Source organism: Teleopsis dalmanni, chromosome 1 (genome assembly GCF_002237135.1).
Source record: "Teleopsis dalmanni isolate 2A chromosome 1, ASM223713v2, whole genome shotgun sequence".
Lineage (NCBI taxonomy): Eukaryota > Metazoa > Arthropoda > Insecta > Diptera > Diopsidae > Teleopsis > Teleopsis dalmanni.
Window position 1 is genome coordinate 144,075,353 of NC_051846.1, and position 18,834 is coordinate 144,094,186.

The 18,834-nt window shown below is 30.2% G+C and overlaps 2 protein-coding genes across 5 annotated transcripts in view; one reads left to right on the forward strand and one right to left on the reverse strand.

Annotated features, from left to right (window-relative positions):
* Positions 1 to 6,030, forward strand: part of LOC119669175 (integrin beta-PS-like) — an 18,321-nt gene extending 12,291 nt beyond the window's left edge. For 2 of the 3 annotated variants that reach the window (XM_038078981.1, XM_038078982.1), the window contains exons 5-9: positions 3,080 to 3,250; positions 3,324 to 3,587; positions 3,659 to 4,407; positions 4,512 to 4,986; positions 5,229 to 6,028. In XM_038078981.1, the coding sequence (XP_037934909.1) occupies positions 3,080 to 3,250; positions 3,324 to 3,587; positions 3,659 to 4,407; positions 4,512 to 4,986; positions 5,229 to 5,294 (1,725 nt within the window). In that variant the 3' untranslated portion in view covers positions 5,295 to 6,028. Of the gene's footprint in view, positions 1 to 1,113; positions 1,199 to 3,079; positions 3,251 to 3,323; positions 3,588 to 3,658; positions 4,408 to 4,511; positions 4,987 to 5,228 lie in introns of all 3 variants that reach the window. The other variant, XM_038078983.1, reaches the window with a different exon arrangement.
* Positions 6,031 to 6,798: 768 nt separating this feature from the next.
* Positions 6,799 to 15,243, reverse strand: LOC119669176 (regulator of nonsense transcripts 2-like). Of its 2 annotated transcripts, XM_038078985.1 has the most exons (8): positions 14,124 to 15,243; positions 13,395 to 14,055; positions 12,346 to 13,332; positions 9,522 to 9,675; positions 9,318 to 9,458; positions 8,621 to 9,254; positions 8,140 to 8,557; positions 6,799 to 6,881 (listed from the first exon to the last, which is right to left on the reverse strand). In XM_038078985.1, exons 1-7 carry the CDS (start codon positions 14,995 to 14,997, stop codon positions 8,535 to 8,537), a joined length of 3,474 nt encoding a protein of 1,157 aa, XP_037934913.1. In that variant the 5' UTR covers positions 14,998 to 15,243; the 3' UTR covers positions 6,799 to 6,881; positions 8,140 to 8,534. The 2 variants fall into 2 exon arrangements, with proteins under 2 accessions (XP_037934913.1, XP_037934912.1); XM_038078984.1 differs by lacking the exons at positions 6,799 to 6,881; positions 8,140 to 8,557 and having other exon boundaries at positions 8,589 to 9,254.
* Between the last annotated feature and the right edge of the window lie 3,591 nt (positions 15,244 to 18,834).

Sequence of the window (18,834 nt, forward strand, 5' to 3'; positions counted from 1 at the left end):
TTTTAAATTTTTATATAATAACTTGTATTTTATATAAAATAAATAAAAACAGACTGAAGATGGTCGAAATATTTGTTAATAAAATAATTTATTACATAAATTAATCTTTGTGATATTTTATTTAATTCAAAGTTTGTTTTTATTTATTTTATATAAAATACAAGTTATTATATAAAAATTTAAAATTAAAAACCACGACCTAAAGCCCGGCAAAAATTTCAAACATAAATATTGAGGTCGACACCAATACGAATATAATAATTATTAAAAAATAATTTTGATCATAAAATAATTAAAAAAATTCGAAAAACATTTATTTGTATTATTCTATAATACCAGAAGAATCAAAAAATCTGATTAATTAAAAAATAAAAATTTGGAATTAAATTTTTTTTCATTTTATTTTATTTTTATTTGATTTTTATTTACTTTTTTTATGTTTCATAAAAATTGCATGTTGTGGCATGAATTAAATGTGTAGTTTTTAATATGATTGATTATAATCACTATTTTTTTTTTTTTTTGGATTTTAAGTAAGTTTTAATTATATCTCTAAGTTATATGGGCATATACATTAATGCATAGAATGATGAGGATTGGTGTATACATATATACATAATTCTAAAGCACAGTAATTATATATTATATTGCACCTATTTATTTGTTGTAATTCATTAATAAATTATGTGTAAGTCATATGTACTCGTACTTTAGTCTGTAAGCTATATACTATATAATATCGGCATATCATATGTGTTATGTGTAAGCAGAAAATTCAAAATATTACCATCAAAAACGAAATTAGTATATTTTGAAAAAAAAAAAACTGACTAATTTCTTAACTTTCATTATCAAAATTTAAAATTTATTTATTAATGAACTATTTAAAATATATATATATTCCAAATTAAATTTTTTTAAATTTGGCATTAACTTACATATTACAACATTTATTTTCTTGTTCTCTTTTTTTATCTCTACTTTCTCCATTTTCTATTACAAACATTTTTACATAAATACTATACACATATATATGTGCATATTGCATTTTGTAAACATTTACTCATGTCGTACTACATGAAACTATATATCGATCGCATCGATCAATAATAGTCTGGAAGAGCCGTGTACGGGCTGTGCAGCACCTTACGGCTATCGTAATGTAATGGCTTTAAGCACGGATACATATCGATTTTCTGTAAGTTGTCGTCGTAGTAATCGATTGAATGAAATCGAACGTAGTTTAACATAATTTTTACATTAAAAGCATTTTAATGGTTTTATTTATATTAAGTTTGGAGTAGTTTTGATGCATGAGGATTGATGTTAATCTTATTTAAAATTGCATGGGACAGCTTGAAACGTGGCATAGAAAACATAACTAATCTGCTTTTAAATGGTTTCAGTTCATACTAACAAACTCAGCCATGCGCTAACATGTCTCATTTAATTATTTTCTATTTTTGTGGAATTTCATATGACAATTAATGCTTTTTTTTTGTTATAATAATTAAGATACACTCTTGAATAATACTTAAAATTATGTTAGATTTTTTTACTTGTGTTTATTTATTTTTTATCTTATCATTTAATTTATCAATATTATCAATATTGATAGTGCATTTCAGTAACCAAATTTTTAGCGTTAATCTAATAATTATTGCTGAATTATTTGATCACCTGAAATGCAATTAAACTTTAAATATATATAATAATAATGTGTTAAGAATCTAATATTATTTAAAGTGAGACTACAATAAGAAATATTTACTTTTTTGATTGCTCAAACTCCGCTGGTTCTGCAGAGTTTAAGTTTGAAATACGCTACTCTTTTTACGCTTTGCATTGACAAGTTTTTTTGTTAAACTTCAGAAAATGCTATTATAATGATTTTTGGTTCTATAAAACCAAATATAAAGTTTCTTAAATATAACAATCGGGTTGTCGTCGCTTAGGGAATCATGATAGAAGACTATATCTCCTGTTTAATCAATCCTGTCGTAGTTTTGGAGAGAACGAAGAAAGTGCCTCACATCTACTTTGTTACTGTCCAGCGCATATGCTGCACCAATTAATTATTTTTGGAAGATCTTTCCTTCTAAAAGATACCATTTCTTTTTTGAAGATCTTGACCAGCTCCAGTATTTCTCTCTAAATAGCATTTTAGACATTGTACAAGGTTCAAGATGGTTTTTAAGCTAAGTTTTTTATACGGCTTACGTGGATCTTCGAATCGCTGGTAAAACCTAACCTAAATATAGCAAAAATATATATTTTTTCTTCTTTTTTTTTATATTACACATACTCTACTGATCTGTCTATGTCTCTTCTTCTACTTCTTTTTCTCCGTATGCATTATTCCCGCTTTTTTTGATCCCTCCTTTTACCTGTTCTACTTTTTTTCTCCCTATATCATAATCCCTATCCCTTAAAATCTTGCTATTTATCCCTCTGTTATTGATTGGATTACTTTTGATTAGAGAATAGACAAATACGATAGACAAATCCTTCTATTTATCCCTTTGATTCGATTTTGATTACAATAGACAAATACGACATATCTACTTTAAAAAACCTTAACCTTATTCGCAATGGCAAATTTCTTTTTCATATATAAATATAAAAAAAAATTTACTCTAAAATATTTTAAAATGTATTGAGTTGAGCTGTTATGCTGCTGAGGTGTCATCAGTATTATACATTGACCCTTCGATTTCTAGATGTGAAGCCCATCGAAATGGCTAATACCATCGACATCCAGGAGGATTGTCACTCTTTGGACGTAACAAGAATGTCTTGAAATTTCATATTATGAAATGCCATATTATTATTTTTTTATATTTAATTTAAAGACATAAACTGTAAATTATATATTTCTATTCGAAATTTATTCAGTTCTTAATTTTAGAAGACTAATAAAACTAGATTTTAAAAATGAACTCTTTTGCAAAATTTTCTATATTCAAGAGTGTATCAAAAACTAAAAAGTATAAATAATTTAAATAATATCAAAAATCACAATGAATTAATAATGGATTTTAAAAATTTATATATTATTAAAATTTTATAAAACCAATAGTCTGAAGTCAAAAATGCTGCTGTATCTGGTAATCTGGATGCACCGGAAGGTGGTTTCGATGCTATTATGCAGGCTATCGCTTGTCGTCAGCAAATAGGCTGGCGCGAGAAAGCTCGACGCTTATTGGTCTTCTCAACAGATGCAGGATTTCATTATGCCGGTGATGGCAAAGTAAGTTCCTGCAATTTTTGTAAAAAGTTTTCAACATAATTATTTTATATTTCCTTTAATTTTTATTATATAGCTCGGTGGTGTTATTGCGCCTAACGATGGTGAATGCCATTTGGATCGCGATGGATTGTACACGCATTCCGTAATACAAGACTACCCCAGTATATCTCAAATCAATCACAAAGTTAAACAAAACGCTATTAACGTAATATTTGCCGTAACTGCAAACCAACATTCTGTGTATTCCAAATTGTCAAAACATATCGAAGGTTCTACAAGTGCTATACTCTCAGAGGATTCCTCTAATGTGGTTACCTTAGTGCGTAAGGAGTACAGTGTAAGTAAAATGAAAAAGTAAATATTGTAAATTTATTTTGATTAATTTTTTCCTTATTTTTTTTAAAATAGAAAATCTCTTCGTCTATTGAAATGAAAGATAATGCCACTAGCAATGTAAAAATTACATATCATTCTGCGTGCCTAAATAATGGCACTGCAGTTCCTACAGCAAAATGTGATGATATTAAAGTTGGTCAGTTGGTTTATTTCACCGCACAGATTTCGGTAACATCATGCCCAGCCGATCCACGTGACTGGAAACAAACAATACAAATTTATCCAGTCGGTTTGAATGAAAGTTTGATTATCGATTTGGAATTGTTATGTTCGTGTCCTTGTGAGAAACCTGGTTCGATTGGATATGAAACTAATTCAGCATATTGTAATGGTCATGGCACGTACATGTGCGGCATCTGTGAGTGCGATGAATCGTACGTTGGTCGGAATTGTGAATGTTCTGTGACAGACGCGCATTCTCATAAAGAAAGTGATATCGGTTGTCGCGCTGGTAATAGTACACAGGATTGTAATGGACGTGGTATGTGTTTATGTGGCATCTGCCACTGCGAGCAACGTGATAATCCCGAAGAAAAAATAACAGGCGACTTCTGTGAGTGTGATAACTTCTCGTGTGAACGTCATAAGCAACAGTTATGCTCTGGTCCCGATCATGGTATATGCGCATGTAATGTTTGTGAATGTAAACCTGGTTGGACTGGTGCAGCTTGCGATTGTCAAGCTTCCAATCACACATGCATACCACCAAATGGCGGTGAAATTTGTTCCGGACACGGTGAATGTGAATGTGGTGTATGCAAGTAAGTTAATCAGTAACTGGAAATTTGTTTATTTACACATGAATAACAACACTCACTTTATTTCGTATATGTACTATATTATTACTTTTTTCATTTCATTTCAGATGCAAAACTACTGAGGAAGGTCGTTATTCTGGCGATTACTGTGAAAAATGTCCCACATGTTCTAGACGTTGTCAAGAGCTTAAAGACTGTGTCCAATGTCAAATGTATAAAACTGGTCCTTTGAAAGATCCAAAGGATTGTGCAGATAATTGCATTAACATAAATCCTATTGGAGTTGAGAAGGTCATCATAGATGATCCAGAAAAAGAATACCAATGTTGGTTCTTCGATGAAGACGATTGCAAATTTTCATTCAAATACACTGAAATTAATAATGAAATTAAAATTTATGCGCAACAAGAACGTGAATGTCCACCAAAAGTATTTATGTTAGGCATAGTATTAGGTGTTATAGCCGCCATTGTTTTAGTTGGCTTGGCTATATTGTTATTGTGGAAATTGTTGACGACGATACATGACAGACGAGAATTTGCACGCTTCGAAAAGGAACGTATGAATGCCAAATGGGATACTGTAAGTTGCATAAAAGCATTGATATACCGAAGCATAAACTATCATTAAAAACGTTTAAATTATTAATAAATTGTGGTTAAATTTGATCCCTTGAAGGACACTAGTGAAAATTTAATACACTTTTTCTAACAAACAAATGAAAATGTTAAGTATTTAATGATAATTTGTGCCTCCGTCTGCAAATTTGAATATATACATTTAATTAATAACAATAATAATATTTTCATTTTCTTTTTTTAAAGGGGGAAAATCCAATCTACAAGCAAGCTACGTCTACCTTCAAAAACCCAATGTATGCGGGTAAATAAACGAAATACAACAATGAACGAATTTTTATATTTTGCCATAAAATCAACTGAACTATTCAAAACTTTGTATTTATGTACAACTAAGTCTTCTCAAAAACATAGAAAAGAGCAAAATTTATTGATTTTCTGCAACGCTATGACATATTGTTAACGTGTTTAATATAAAAATATTTTAAAATGGAACGTAGAGAAAAAATACTGCCATAAAAATAGAAGCAAATCTCGACTTGGGAAACAAATTGTGCCTTTTTTACACTTCCATATATAAATGAAAGTACATATATATATAATTTTAACTCTCGATTTAAAGTTAAAACGTTAACAATGTCAACTCGGTTTTTTTTATTAAATTAAACTTTTGTAAAAAAGCATGTTACTTACAAAAAAAGCATGTTACTTATTTACAAACGTCCCTCTAATTTCTACCAAAACTTTTTCACTTTCTTTATATATATAAATATATATGTTATTTTCTAATATATTTAATTATTAATATAAGCACAAAATATGAGAAATGTACTGTAAATGTGCCTAAAAAGTAATACGAAAAGAGTTTGCCTTAAACTTTAAGTATTTTTGTAAAGCTTTTTATTTTTTATACACGAACTGAGTGTGTATTTTTAATTTTTATAAAATTAGTTTGTAAGTTAATATTAAAATAACTAAATGTATTTATTATAACAATGACGATTTGTGAATAGCAGCCAAATTATGAAATATTTTAACATAAATAAAAATATTTAAAAAACGTAACAAATTTGCAATAAGTGTCCAAAAATTAAAAATTTTTATTTATAATCAAAATTAACGTTTCTATGTGATGCTTTATATTACAATATATATTTTAAACAATTAATTTTGCAATTGACAATTAAGTTGGCATTATTTAAGAAAAACAATTAAATGTTTAATATATATTTTTTTAAATAACACAATTGTATTGTAATTATTTTTAAACAAAAAACCTTGCATATATTATCAGTTTTAAATAAAAAATAAATTTGATTCTATTATTTTTAATTTGTTTAATAATTTATTTCTGTATTAATTTTAAAATTGATAAAAAAATTTACTGCTTAGCAACTAACTATTAAGCTTGTATTTTATGGGTATTTTTTTTTTAATGTAATGCGTTTTTATATACACTTTTATTAAAATATTAATTATAAATATATATTTTGTAATTTGTACTGATTAAAAAATAATATTTTGATTTAATGTTTAAAAATGTGCATAATTTTATTTTTTGTTTATAATAAATAAAAATAATTTTTTAAGTAAAACCAAATATATTTTAGAGTACATTGTTTTTTTTTTAGATATAAATTTTATTCCACAGTAATGTTTTTATAGTCCTAATATTAAAATTAGAAAAAAACAAAATTAGATTTTGAAAAGTAAGAATTTTTGAAAAACAAAATTTTTTATATGAATTTATATTTTATATTACTCATTTAAATGAAATAGAAAATTCTTCTACCTCCGAATGAAAATTAATCAGTGGGTGCACACAAGAAACTTGAAATTCTTCCTATTCCTATTCAAATTACAATAACCGCTGAATTTAAAACAGAATTTCCAATGGTGCTTCCTAAAAAAAAAAGATAGAATATGTTATAAACACTAAACAGCATATATAGAAACTTCAGGTCGGTAAAATAGAACACTACATCAAGATTGAAAAATCATTCATTTAATTAATTTAATGAATTAATTATTCAATTAATTTATTAAATTAATTATTCAATTAATTTAATAACTTAGTTTTTAGTTACTTTTTAATTAACTTTGTAACTATTCAAAAAATTTACAAAATTATTAAAAATTATTTAAAAATTAATTATTCAATCAATTCAATAAATTTTTCAATTGATTTAATTAATCAATTTTTTATTAATTAATTATTAAATAATTTAATTAAATAATTATTTAACAAATTAACCCAATGAAATAATTATTTAATTGATTGGATAAATTAATTAAATAAATTATTTATTCAATTAAATAAATAAATTATTTATTCAATTAAATAAATAAATTAGGTATCAATTAATTTACTATTAATTATTGCATTAATTAATTTATTATTCAATTTATTTAATAAAAAAATTATTTGATTAATTTAATAAATAAATAATTCAATAAATTATTTATTTTAATAAATAATTTTTTCAATTAATTTAATAAATAAATTATTCAATTAGTTTCATAAATAAATTACTCAATTAATTTAATAAATTAACTTAATAAATTAATTATTTAATTGATTAAACATATTATTTATTCAATTAAATTAACTATTTATTAAATTAAATAAATAAAATACCAATTAATTTATTATTAATTATTTAATTAACAATTTAATAAATAAATTATTCAATTAATTTAATGAATAAATTATTTAATTAATTTAATAAATAAATTATTCAATTAATTTAATAAATAAATTATTTAATTAATTTAAAAAATAAATTATTCAATTAATTTAAGAAATAAATTATTCAATTAATTTAATAAATAAATTATTCAATTAATTTAATAAATAAATTATTCAATTAATTTAATAAATAAATTATTCAATTAATTTAAAAAATAAATTATTCAATTAATTTAAAAAAAAATTATTCAATTAATTTAAGAAATAAATTATTCAATTAATTTAATAAATAAATTTTTCAATTAATTAAGAAATAAATTTTAAGAAGTTAAGAAAGAAATGATTCAATCAATGAAAAAAAGAAAAAATGTATTATCTAATAAATAATTCATTAAATACATAGAGAGAGGTATTTAATTAAAATAAATAATAGAACAAATTAGAGAAATGAGAAGCGATTTTAAATACATTCCTTAAATAGTTGAATTGAACCGATGGATTCAAAAAAACCTTCGAAATGATTATCGGATGAGTTTATGAAATTTTTGCATTTATAATTTTGATTCGTTTAATCAGATGTGGAAATTGGTTTAATTAAATATTAATGTATCTTGCCCTGCGAGAGAAACTCAATTTTCTGCCTGTGCCTGTTACGAATGTTTTAGATTCATTCGAACCTATGAAAGTAATTCCTCTGTGTTTTCATTAGAAGATTCTTTGAAAGACTGTTCATTAGCTTTTATCGGTAAGCTGACCATTTGCATTAAGTAAATTCCATTATCAGAACTTCTATTGTGTGCTACCCACTGTACATGCACTAACTGTAGTAACCGCCCAGTGTGGAACTTGATTTCAAAATCCTCTTACTGAGACACATAAAAGTAATCTAAAATAACAACTCAATTAAACCAAATTTTTCAATTAAAAATTAAATCTGCATCTGGTGCACCTCTTTGATGTTTAAACTTTTGTTTATTGGGTCGCTGATATGAGTTTTGGGCCATATTTCGTTGTGATTGTAGTAATGATTCTTGATAATCTTCTTCCTCGATACGCTCGGAGATGTTCAGTGTTAAACGCTTAACTTTTTCATGTTCCTCGCGAATTTTTTCTTCTTGTTTTTTCAAGTTAATAGCTAAATGCGAATCATTCGGGGCTATGAACTGTTTAAACTGCTGTTTTCCTTTACCGCCACGCATCATTAGAACGAATTGTGTGCCCTCACTTGAATTCTTGGATGTGTCGTCGTTGTTTCCTTGTTGCGATGTTATTTGTTCATATGACTTTTTACTTTTTCTCGTCACCATTGGTACTGGTATATCTTTTGTATTCGGCTTAACCGTTTCCTTTAGACGTTCCTGATAGGAGTCGGCAGCCATTTTCTCAAACATCTGTTCGAACTCTAAATCTTCTTTGGACTTTTCTGGCATTTTTTCCTCATAGTCTTCGAGCACATACTCGTTTTCAGTCCAGTCTGTGTTATTACCAAAATCGCCTGTGTTACCCATATCTGCGTTCATCATCTCATCACCTTCTTGTACGCTATTGCGACGGCTATCTAATGAGTTCGAATTCTCACTTGCCTGTAGAGAGGAAATATTTTAAATTAATTTTCTATATATTTGCGGGTAGGTTTGTTTACGTACGCCATCATCATACTCATTGTCTTCAGAAATTGACTCAAGACCTTTATCATTTGATTCGCTTGCTGTTTTGCCTAAATTTGGATACAATTTTAATTTAAGATCCTCTACAGCTGTCACTGCCTCTTCCAAATTCTTATAAAGCTAGAAATAAATAAATAAAACCATTGTATTATATTGTATTTAAGTTTCTTTGGTTTTACGTACTTTCATTTTGGGACGCAAAAATGTAAAACACTCCTTGTACATATGATCCACCAATATTGGGAAAAGATCAAATGTATTCTCATTCTTACTAAATATTGGATGAGACTTTTTATGCCAATAATAACGTTGGAAAAATACAAGAAAATAGTCCATTCTAAACACAAAAAATTGTTTTTAATATAATATAAGTATATAATATACATTGTGACCGAAAAGTTTTCGGGAAATTTTAAATAAAACGCAAAATTCTTAACCTTCATCAATATTTATTTTATCTCCTTCAAAATATGCTCCATTAGAAGCAATACACAAATGCCAACGTTTCTTCCAATCATCAAAACATTTTTTATAGGCGCTTTCCGGTATGGCTTTGAGTTCCCTCTGCGAATTCTGTTTTACGTCTTCTATGGATTCAAAACGCGTTCCTCTGAGTGGTAATTTGAGGTTGGGAAACAGGAAAAAGTCACACGGTGCAAGATCAGGTGAATACGGTGGCTGTTCGATGGTATTTATTGAATGTTTGGCCTTAAAATCGTTGATAATGTTGAACAAATTGAGGTGAATCGGAACAAGCCGGGCGTTGACACGTCGCATACACAAATTGTCCACCAAAATCAAACGAGCCATCTCACGACCGATGCCTAGCTCTCGTGCTATCTCTCTAACACTCACATGAGGATTTTTGAACACGATTTCCTTTGCCTTTTCAATGTTTTCGTCGGTGGTAGAGGTCGAAGGTCGTCCAGAACGCGGCATGTCTTCGACGGTCGTACGACAGTCCTGAAAGGCTTTGTACCACTCATAAACTTGAGTTTTCGATAAAACTGATTCCCCATAAGCCTTTTGTAGCATTCGCAACGATTCTGCACACGAAATTTCGTTCGAAAAACAAAATTTGATGCAAACTCTTTGTTCAATATTTTTTTCCATTGTTTTTTTCGCAACGCACTACTGAGGTGAACTGGTTTCAACAGCTGCCGTCAACGAACTGTCTGACAGATCGCGCTCATTTTTGGCATAGTAATTAAGGACAGTGCTGCCAAACTACATAAACTTAAAATATCGAAAAATATACAGCGCGCGAATTTTAAATGAGAATTTCCGAAAACCTTTCGGTCACAATGTAAGTATATTAGAAGTATATAATATAAGTATATTGATATAGACTTTAATGGTTTATAAATGTTAATTTTTGCCGGACTTCTAGGTCATTGCTTTAAATAATTTAAAAAATTTGTAAGTTACATTAGTGCTTTTAAGATATTTTTTTATCTTATTTAAAGTAATATAGAAAAAAGACCTAAGCCCGTCAAAAAAAAACAAATACTTGAAAATAATAATAATTGTAGTATTATATATTACAATAAAATTATAATATATATAATATAATATATTAGATTGGAACGAATTATAACACAATCAATAATAATTTCATTTTGTTAGTATTTAATAGTTTTATTTTATCTTTAGTTCAAACAGCTTTTAAAGATATTGGTTTTAAGAGACAACCACTTCCGACTATATAACCCGTGGATAGCTGCTGTTATAGTTTCTGCTGAAAGTGGTGAACGGCACTTGGTCGTCTAAATTGACGAGTGGCTTTTAGACGTAGACTCGACCTTTGTTGTTACCCTCTTATAGGGTATATAGGAACTAAAACGCCGTAGGTAGACCCTACCTTTCTTGTAACCCTCTTATACGGTATATAACTTAACTGAGCATGGACAAAATATTGGGGCGATCGAAAACACCCTAGGTACTACTATCATTCGCCCCTAACTTCGCAAGACGTACTGAACTTATATCTAGTCATATTCAAGTGTAAAAAAAACTTTGTAAAGAAAACCAAACTGCCATTTAGATGATTTGTCTCTGTGGACCACAAAGATGAACATTTAAAACAATAATCAATAAATATAGTCTCACATCCCCTTACATCCATACTTTTTTGCTAACAACTTTTGCATAACGATGGTTACCGTCCGACTACTACAACTCATAAATGAAACATTTTCTTCGAAACTATACTTTACAAATCAGTTCTCGTAAGATCTCTTAGGAACAAATATGACTACATAGCACAGCAAGAACTATGTTGATTCATGGTATAGCCACGAATTAGGTGTTTATTTTTTATGATTTAATCCGTAAATTTTTGACGTTTGCTGAAATCACAGTTGTACGTTTCATCATGTCATCCATATATTTACTTCTCTTACTCAACACAAAAGTCTAAATAGATTTCAACTATCTCTATTTTACCGACTCTATGTGCGGCTCTATGCTCCTCCTAGGAGTTAAAGGATTTAATATATATATACGCATCACCTATTTATATATACCGATATATATATATATATATTTATATATTTAAACGAGGTAGTCATCTAGACTCAATATAGATTAGTTTTAATCTCCCTTCACTTCTATACCGCGTTACGAAGAGTAATATTTTATTCTACCATCTACCCTACCCCAAACCTTTTGGATGTGTGATGCGGAATGGCAGTTAATTTAATCTATCAGGATTTGTGATAAAGATTTCACGCAGGACTTGCGTGGATTGCATACATTTTTTAAGTGCTGTGACACCATTGATTCGGTTCCATACCAGTTTTTATAGTTTTCGTTAATTATTTAGAACTCTCAAAGCCAGAAATTCTGTTAGTAATTAGATTCAATTACACTCAAATGGTGGTTCAAAATCGATTTTGGTTCAAAATCGGTTACGTTCAAATTTTGGGTATAATTATTTTTTGCAATATTAATTTAAATATTTTAAATAAAATTAATAATAAAAAAATGTATTTTAGTTTATACGTACTTTTTGTGACTGAGAGTACTCGTAAAATATTGGCCTGAAGTATCCAGTAGTGTTATTACTAATTTCAAACGAAACAGGCTATCAGGTGGATCTAGCTCTGAAACAACGCCGTCCTCGTAAACAACTCCAAGTGATATAATTGAATACAGCATATTTATAATAGTTATCGAATCTATCAATTTATAATTATAGAGCTCCCCCAAATATTTGACCATGGCAATACGTCTTTGTGCCAATCTTGGCGAGTGTTTCTCCAAACCGAAGCGTATGTCATCACACACATTATCAATGATATTGGCAACAATATTCTCTTGATATGAGGTCAATCCAGAAACTAAATCTGCCAGTGAACGTATAAGTGGGAAACGCAGCAAATATGCTTTTGATAAACATTTAATGGCATAGCTCTTCACAGTGGGATCATCCCAATTAATGCGACGCATCATTTTAATGCAACGATCGACATTCTGCTTACACAGCTCTTCAAAAACAATATTCCGTATGTAGGAGTGAATGACGGGACGTTGTACTTTGACTTCATTCAGGTCTTTCGGTCTCTTCACTAAATAATAAACATTATCGATTTGTGCTGCATAGCGGGAGTCTAAGGCAGTTGCGGTTTTCAGACGCATCATTTGGTCGAGGAAGACATTCGTAAGTAAGCGTGAGTCACGACAATTGTAAAGGTAAACACCGGCTACTTCCACAAATGCACATGCCATTTCGATTTGATGATGTTGAAAGTCGCGCAACAACATCTTCAAGCAACCCAAAGCATCAAATTTCTTGCATAAGCCAAACTTAACCATTTCACCAATGAAACGTACAATTTTGATCTTCGACTCAATATTCAACTGATTTTTCTTGCGTATGTGCCATTTAAATTCTTTGCGTAACAACTCCGACAACTCTATAGCGACGTCGGTGTTGCAGAGATTCACGATTGCCACAAAACGCGAAAGAAACGGTAACAAATCCAGACGAGTTCTGAAACATTTTAAATATTATTTTGAAAGAATTAAGGATGAGCAAAAATAGTCGTTTCTCACCTTTGCACTGTGTTTATTGACTTCGTCAACTTTTTCCGATTATTTTTGGTATTAAAGTTGAGCAGAAACTCAATTGCGGCAGAATCAATCAATTCCTTATTAACACAATTATTGAGATTAATTAAAAACTGATCGAACTGGTGTTTACTGTTGTAAGCATAACCAGAGCAACTGCGCCCAACTTCCATCAGTGCATTACCTATTTTTTCGGGTAAAATTTGTGTGGTCGCTTCTTCAGGTTTCTCATCACCTTCAGCTTCTTTATCAGCAGCGAGATCTGAAGAAGCTGATGGTGGATCATCAATATCAATATCAGCATCGATATTGGCATCAATCGCTTCCTCTGTCATTTCTGTGGGTTCTTCAATCTGCTCATTGTCTACTTTAGGCGCTGAAAAATTAGGCAAGTACTGACGTAAATCCGGCAAATCAGTGTAAAATTGTTTCGTCTCTTCGTCACCCCAGGGATCAAGTTCGCCCATCGAAGTATCCTCAAGTATACTGTCAATGACAGTGCCGGGGCTGCACATTTCCGTTTCCTTCGCTAACTCTGGCAGTGGTTCGTTAATGAGGTCGGATAGTGTTTGAACTGAAGTATGCAGTTTGTCGAAATTCGATTGCATTATCTCACATTTTTCACGTTTATCATTAGAGAGTTCACCTAACGAAACAACCAACGTAAATAGCAGATAAAATAAGTATTATAATCTAATAGCAATCAAAACTTACCTTTTGACTCTACTGTACGTCGTATATTCTTGGTCATATTCAATAGCTCTTCCTGCTCGGATAATAAATGTTTGCACAAATTCTTGAAGTAGTCCTTAAGCAATGAGCGTAGGTTTTGTTGCTTCTCGGATGTTAAGAAATCAGATTTCGGTATATTAGTCATATTGTGCTTCTCAGCAATTAATAACATTTTCCTAGGCACCAGTCCGGCGTACTCCTCACCACAATGACGACAGAATGAAAGTATTATGGAAAAATTGCTGTGATCTTCTTTGTCTGACGATATGACATTAACCAGCACAGCGCCAAGCAGCGAAAGTCCCTGTTTACTATTTATTACTCCGGAACTGACAAGCTCAGCAAATAAACGCAGATCAACGCGCAGTTTACTTGGATTTGCAATTTTCTCACCAGTCTTAAGCGCCAACGTCTTCTGCCAAGCTTCCAGGAAGCTGGCGCTGAAATCGGAGTAGATTTGATTAAGTTTTGAACACAAAATAACTGCGGCGGGAACATCGGTCATCTTGATTTTTGCATCGCATACAGCGGAGCATATTTCTGTGATATATTTGCTTAAATTGAGACTCGTCATGTCTTTGAGCAACTGATCGAGCTGCGCAGCTGTGAATTGGCGTAGTTTTTTGACGAAAGCCGTATTTTTCTTAAGACTCGAGTCCAACTTAGCGAAGTGTGATTCGGCAGGACGATCGCAGTCATAATTCTCAGTTCGTAATTTTGTTTTTGTGGCAATTTTTGTTTGCAGTTCTCTAATGAAGTTCTTTAGCTCTTCAAGTTCCTCTTGCGCCAACTTTTCTTGTTGTTGTGCATCTTCAAGCGCAGTATTTTCTATCGTTTCTTGTTTTTCTTCACTCATTATCTAATTTTACCAATAACTCTGAATAATTTTTTTCTATATAAAAATCCGTTTACTTTTTATTAAAAACTCAAATACCACATATCTTCTAAAAATTTTTATGTTTGCTTGGCATAAATAACATGCAAAATATATCGACAACAGCTGACGTTATGTTGATAACGCAGTTCATATTCGAAAAAATTTTCGAACGCGGTTGTCGGTTGAATTTCGTCAAATTTTTTAATTTCTCATGATTTTTGAAAAATGCGGTATGAAATGTTTATTGAAATATAAACAAAGAGGGAACTAGATTTTTATTTTTTTTGTAATGTATTATTTTTATTTTCAAACGGAATAATTAATCAATTGTTCAAATAATACATAATTTTTTATTATATTATATTATTATATATAAAATTATATAGAATTTCCACTAATATTTCGGTTAAAGCTTTTGCAATTATTATTACAAATTTATGACATTTCAATTCAAAGAACATAATGTAAAGAAACTATACTCGTACGAGTTATACTGGACTCGTACGAGAGTTTTGTTTGTAATTTTGCTGTCATGTTTGTAATTTTAGTTGTCAATTGTTGTTGCTTTTAATGCAAAATGAAAATTTTTGACAGCTAAAATTACAAACAAAACTCTTATGTGAATCCAGTATTATATTGCATTCACTCTAGAGTTTTGTTTCTAAAAATTATTATTTCGCTTTGAAAGCAATAATAATTAACAGCTAAAATTACAAACAAAACAATCGTGTGAATCCAGTATTAAGGACGTGTGCGAGTTAGGCTAAGCTAATGCTAAACCAAATGGGAGATTTTTTGAAACTTTTTGCATTGCATACATTTAGCCATTTATTAACACGTACCGCTTAATTTTAAGTAATAATTATTTTTGTTTCCTTGTTTATTTGTGATATTTGCAGAATTACAACAAAGCAACAAATTTGACGTTTCGTTAATTGCAATCAATCAAACCAGTTTAACCAGTTTGAACGCAATTAGGTTTTGGTTAATTGCAAAATTTCTATTTATTGCAATTTGTAAAAGCTTGAAAAGACTCTTAGGTTACTTCCACCTAACTAGTTTGTTGGTGTGAAACCTGACCTACCACAATCACCAATAAATAATGATTTGTGAAATAGATTCCAACCTGTGGTCCTTGATTCTTTAATCATGTGCAGAATTAAAATTAATTAACATTCAGCAGGTTATATTCATTAAAGCCAGCATTTGGTTAAGGGGTGTGGTGAAAACAAGATTACAGTCACACTAGGCACCAGCATATTCTACGTTCTGGGTGAAAATGATTGTGATTGTAGAGAGGGATAAGAATATGGTTGGTTCTGCACTCATCAATGTTGTAGTTTACAAATTAAGGAATCCTATACCTTATAGTTTAAAGCAAGTTAATGAGTAGGCTGTTGACCTGAAGGATGTCAGGAAGCAGGTTATGACATCAGGTTAAGTGTTTCCTAGCAAGGGAATAGATAATCGTTAATGCGAATCAGTTAAGAAATGGTGTGTAATAGATTTTGGTGTTTGCCACCAAATCTGCGCTTGTGATTGATACTCTTACGATAACTCTTCTTGCAAAGGCCCTGTTTAAAATCATCTGATGGGAGCTTTTTCTCTAATGGGACAGTACAACGTACAGATGAGCTCCTTATAGCAAATTAATTTGACTTTGCTGTTAAATGATCGTATGTGATTAGCACATTTTTGAGGTGAATTTGACTGGATGTGACATTCTAAATAACTTATTTGACTTGAGCAACAAAGTTGTGTTTGGAAGTCAATACAAATCCAAGAAATGTGAAGTTATCCGCAATTTGTGTACGCGTGTCATTAATATAGTATAATGATATAGATATAGTAATGAGGCCTTGAAGTTGTTGCTCGAACTCTACACTGACTAGTTAGAGTAACGACCGTAATTTTGGAAGATTTTTATGCAAATTTTCACTATAGTAAATGGAGAGCGCGTAAAAATGACTTTTATGCTCGTAGTAGATTCTTTCAGGGAAACTGGATCTCATACAGATCAGCCAATCGACCGCAAAGCAAATTTGCTTGAATCCAGTAGAGAAACGGGAATATCTGTTGTGTAGATAATAAAATAATTGGTGCCCCAGAATTTAACTTTGAGGCACAACAGTCACACTAGGAAAAATTCATAACAGGTCTGAATCAATTCTGAATATAAAGGATCTAAAAGCGAGAATCTAAGGAGCTGAGTGGGGAATCAATATAGAAGAAGCTTATGAATCAAGTCCTCGATATACATAGTACAAAACACGTTTACCATATCAAGATTAATAACTATAGTGGAATGCTTGTTGGCGAATCTAATCATGAAGATGATGCTAAGCATATATAGTCAACTTTTTGCTTCTGAACTTGAACTGGAGCTTGAAAAAATATTATTTTTAAATTAATTTGTAGGAATGTTTCATATAATTTTCTTACTAAGTTAAGCAATGATGTAGGATGGCAGGAAAGTTGGTCGTTGGGCAGATAATGGTCCATTTACGTACTTGGCTAATATTATATGAGTAATTAAATAACATTGCACAATACTTAAAAAATTGGGAGCGAGAACAATCGCAGTGTCTTTGAAGATATCTTATCGATGTTGGAAGACTTGTTTTGTCTTTTAAGATGAGTATATCCCGGATCTGGTGGGAAATAATACCATTTATGTCATCAGCATTAGTGCAGAAGATAACTACAGTAGGAACAATCATCCATCTTCTATTTGAAACCTTCAAACCTAGTTCTTTTAGTGAAGAAATGGTTTTGCCACGTTAGTCGGCGGTCGAGATGTATTTCTAGGTTCATCTGATTGTGGCATTTCACAATTAGTTGTTTTTATGTTAATAGATAAAATGTGTAACGATTTGGATTCATTAGCTTTCATACGTCAATTCTCTCATTAAGATACTATCCCTATCTAACTACGCTCGTGTCTACTTTTTTTGTTTAGTATTATTGTTTTTAAATCAATAATAAGATTTATTATATCTACATATGTAAGACAACTTACTCACATATCAAGAATAACGCATTACTACATATAATTTTATAGGTCAACGGAAGTGTAATCTAGGACACTTCCTAGACTCGAACTTTACTTAGCTGCAAATCGATAAATGTTAATGTCATTACGAATAAGTAATTTACTGACCTAAACACGAAAGGTTATGAACTTAGGTCTGTCAGAATGCAACCTCTAAATATTTGTGCCTTTCAAATTTAATTTGGCGAGAAAAAAGTCATTTAATAAAGAGGAACGTGGTTACCAGGGCAACGAGGTTTTATCGATAAACAATCTCATGGAAAAATGGAAAAACAAAATTGGGAACTACGTGTTCAGCTCAGTTGCTATAATTCCATGAATTCCGACACAAAGAGTTTTCAGAGCAAACGCTTATTAAATGCTTTCTGGGCCTATTCAGGAAAATTTCTTACAACAACGTCATCCGTTAAAATTCCCGCGAGTAGAATCCATTAAAGAACTTTTGCAAAGATCAAGCATTCCAATTGTGAGTGCAGCAACAAATCAAATCAACACAATTCATCCAAACATAAACATTTTCACAAAACTTCATTTAACACATGAAGAGTCACGGTTCATCCTACCTCGAGAATCGCACTTTCGATTCGCGGCTGGTGAAGGACAATCTGCTGGATAAGCGCTTAAAGCGTGCGGATGAATATGTGGAACGCAAAGATTATAGAAACTTAGTGGAATCATATGTATTACCAAACGTCATTATTTTCTAAGGCACACTGATTTAAGTTTCGAAATATTTTTTTGTTGAATTTCCTTAAAATTTTTCA

Coding starts and splice junctions, on each gene's coding strand:
- LOC119669176 (XM_038078984.1), bottom strand. CDS start 14,997: ATGAGTGAAGAAAAACAAGAAACGATAGAAAATACTGCGCTTGAAGAT. Junction 9,676..12,345: donor AGTACTCTCAGTCACAAAAA/GTACGTATAAAC, acceptor TTTTGTGTTTAG/AATGGACTATTTTCTTGTAT. Junction 9,459..9,521: donor TTTTGCGTCCCAAAATGAAA/GTACGTAAAACC, acceptor ATTTATTTCTAG/CTTTATAAGAATTTGGAAGA.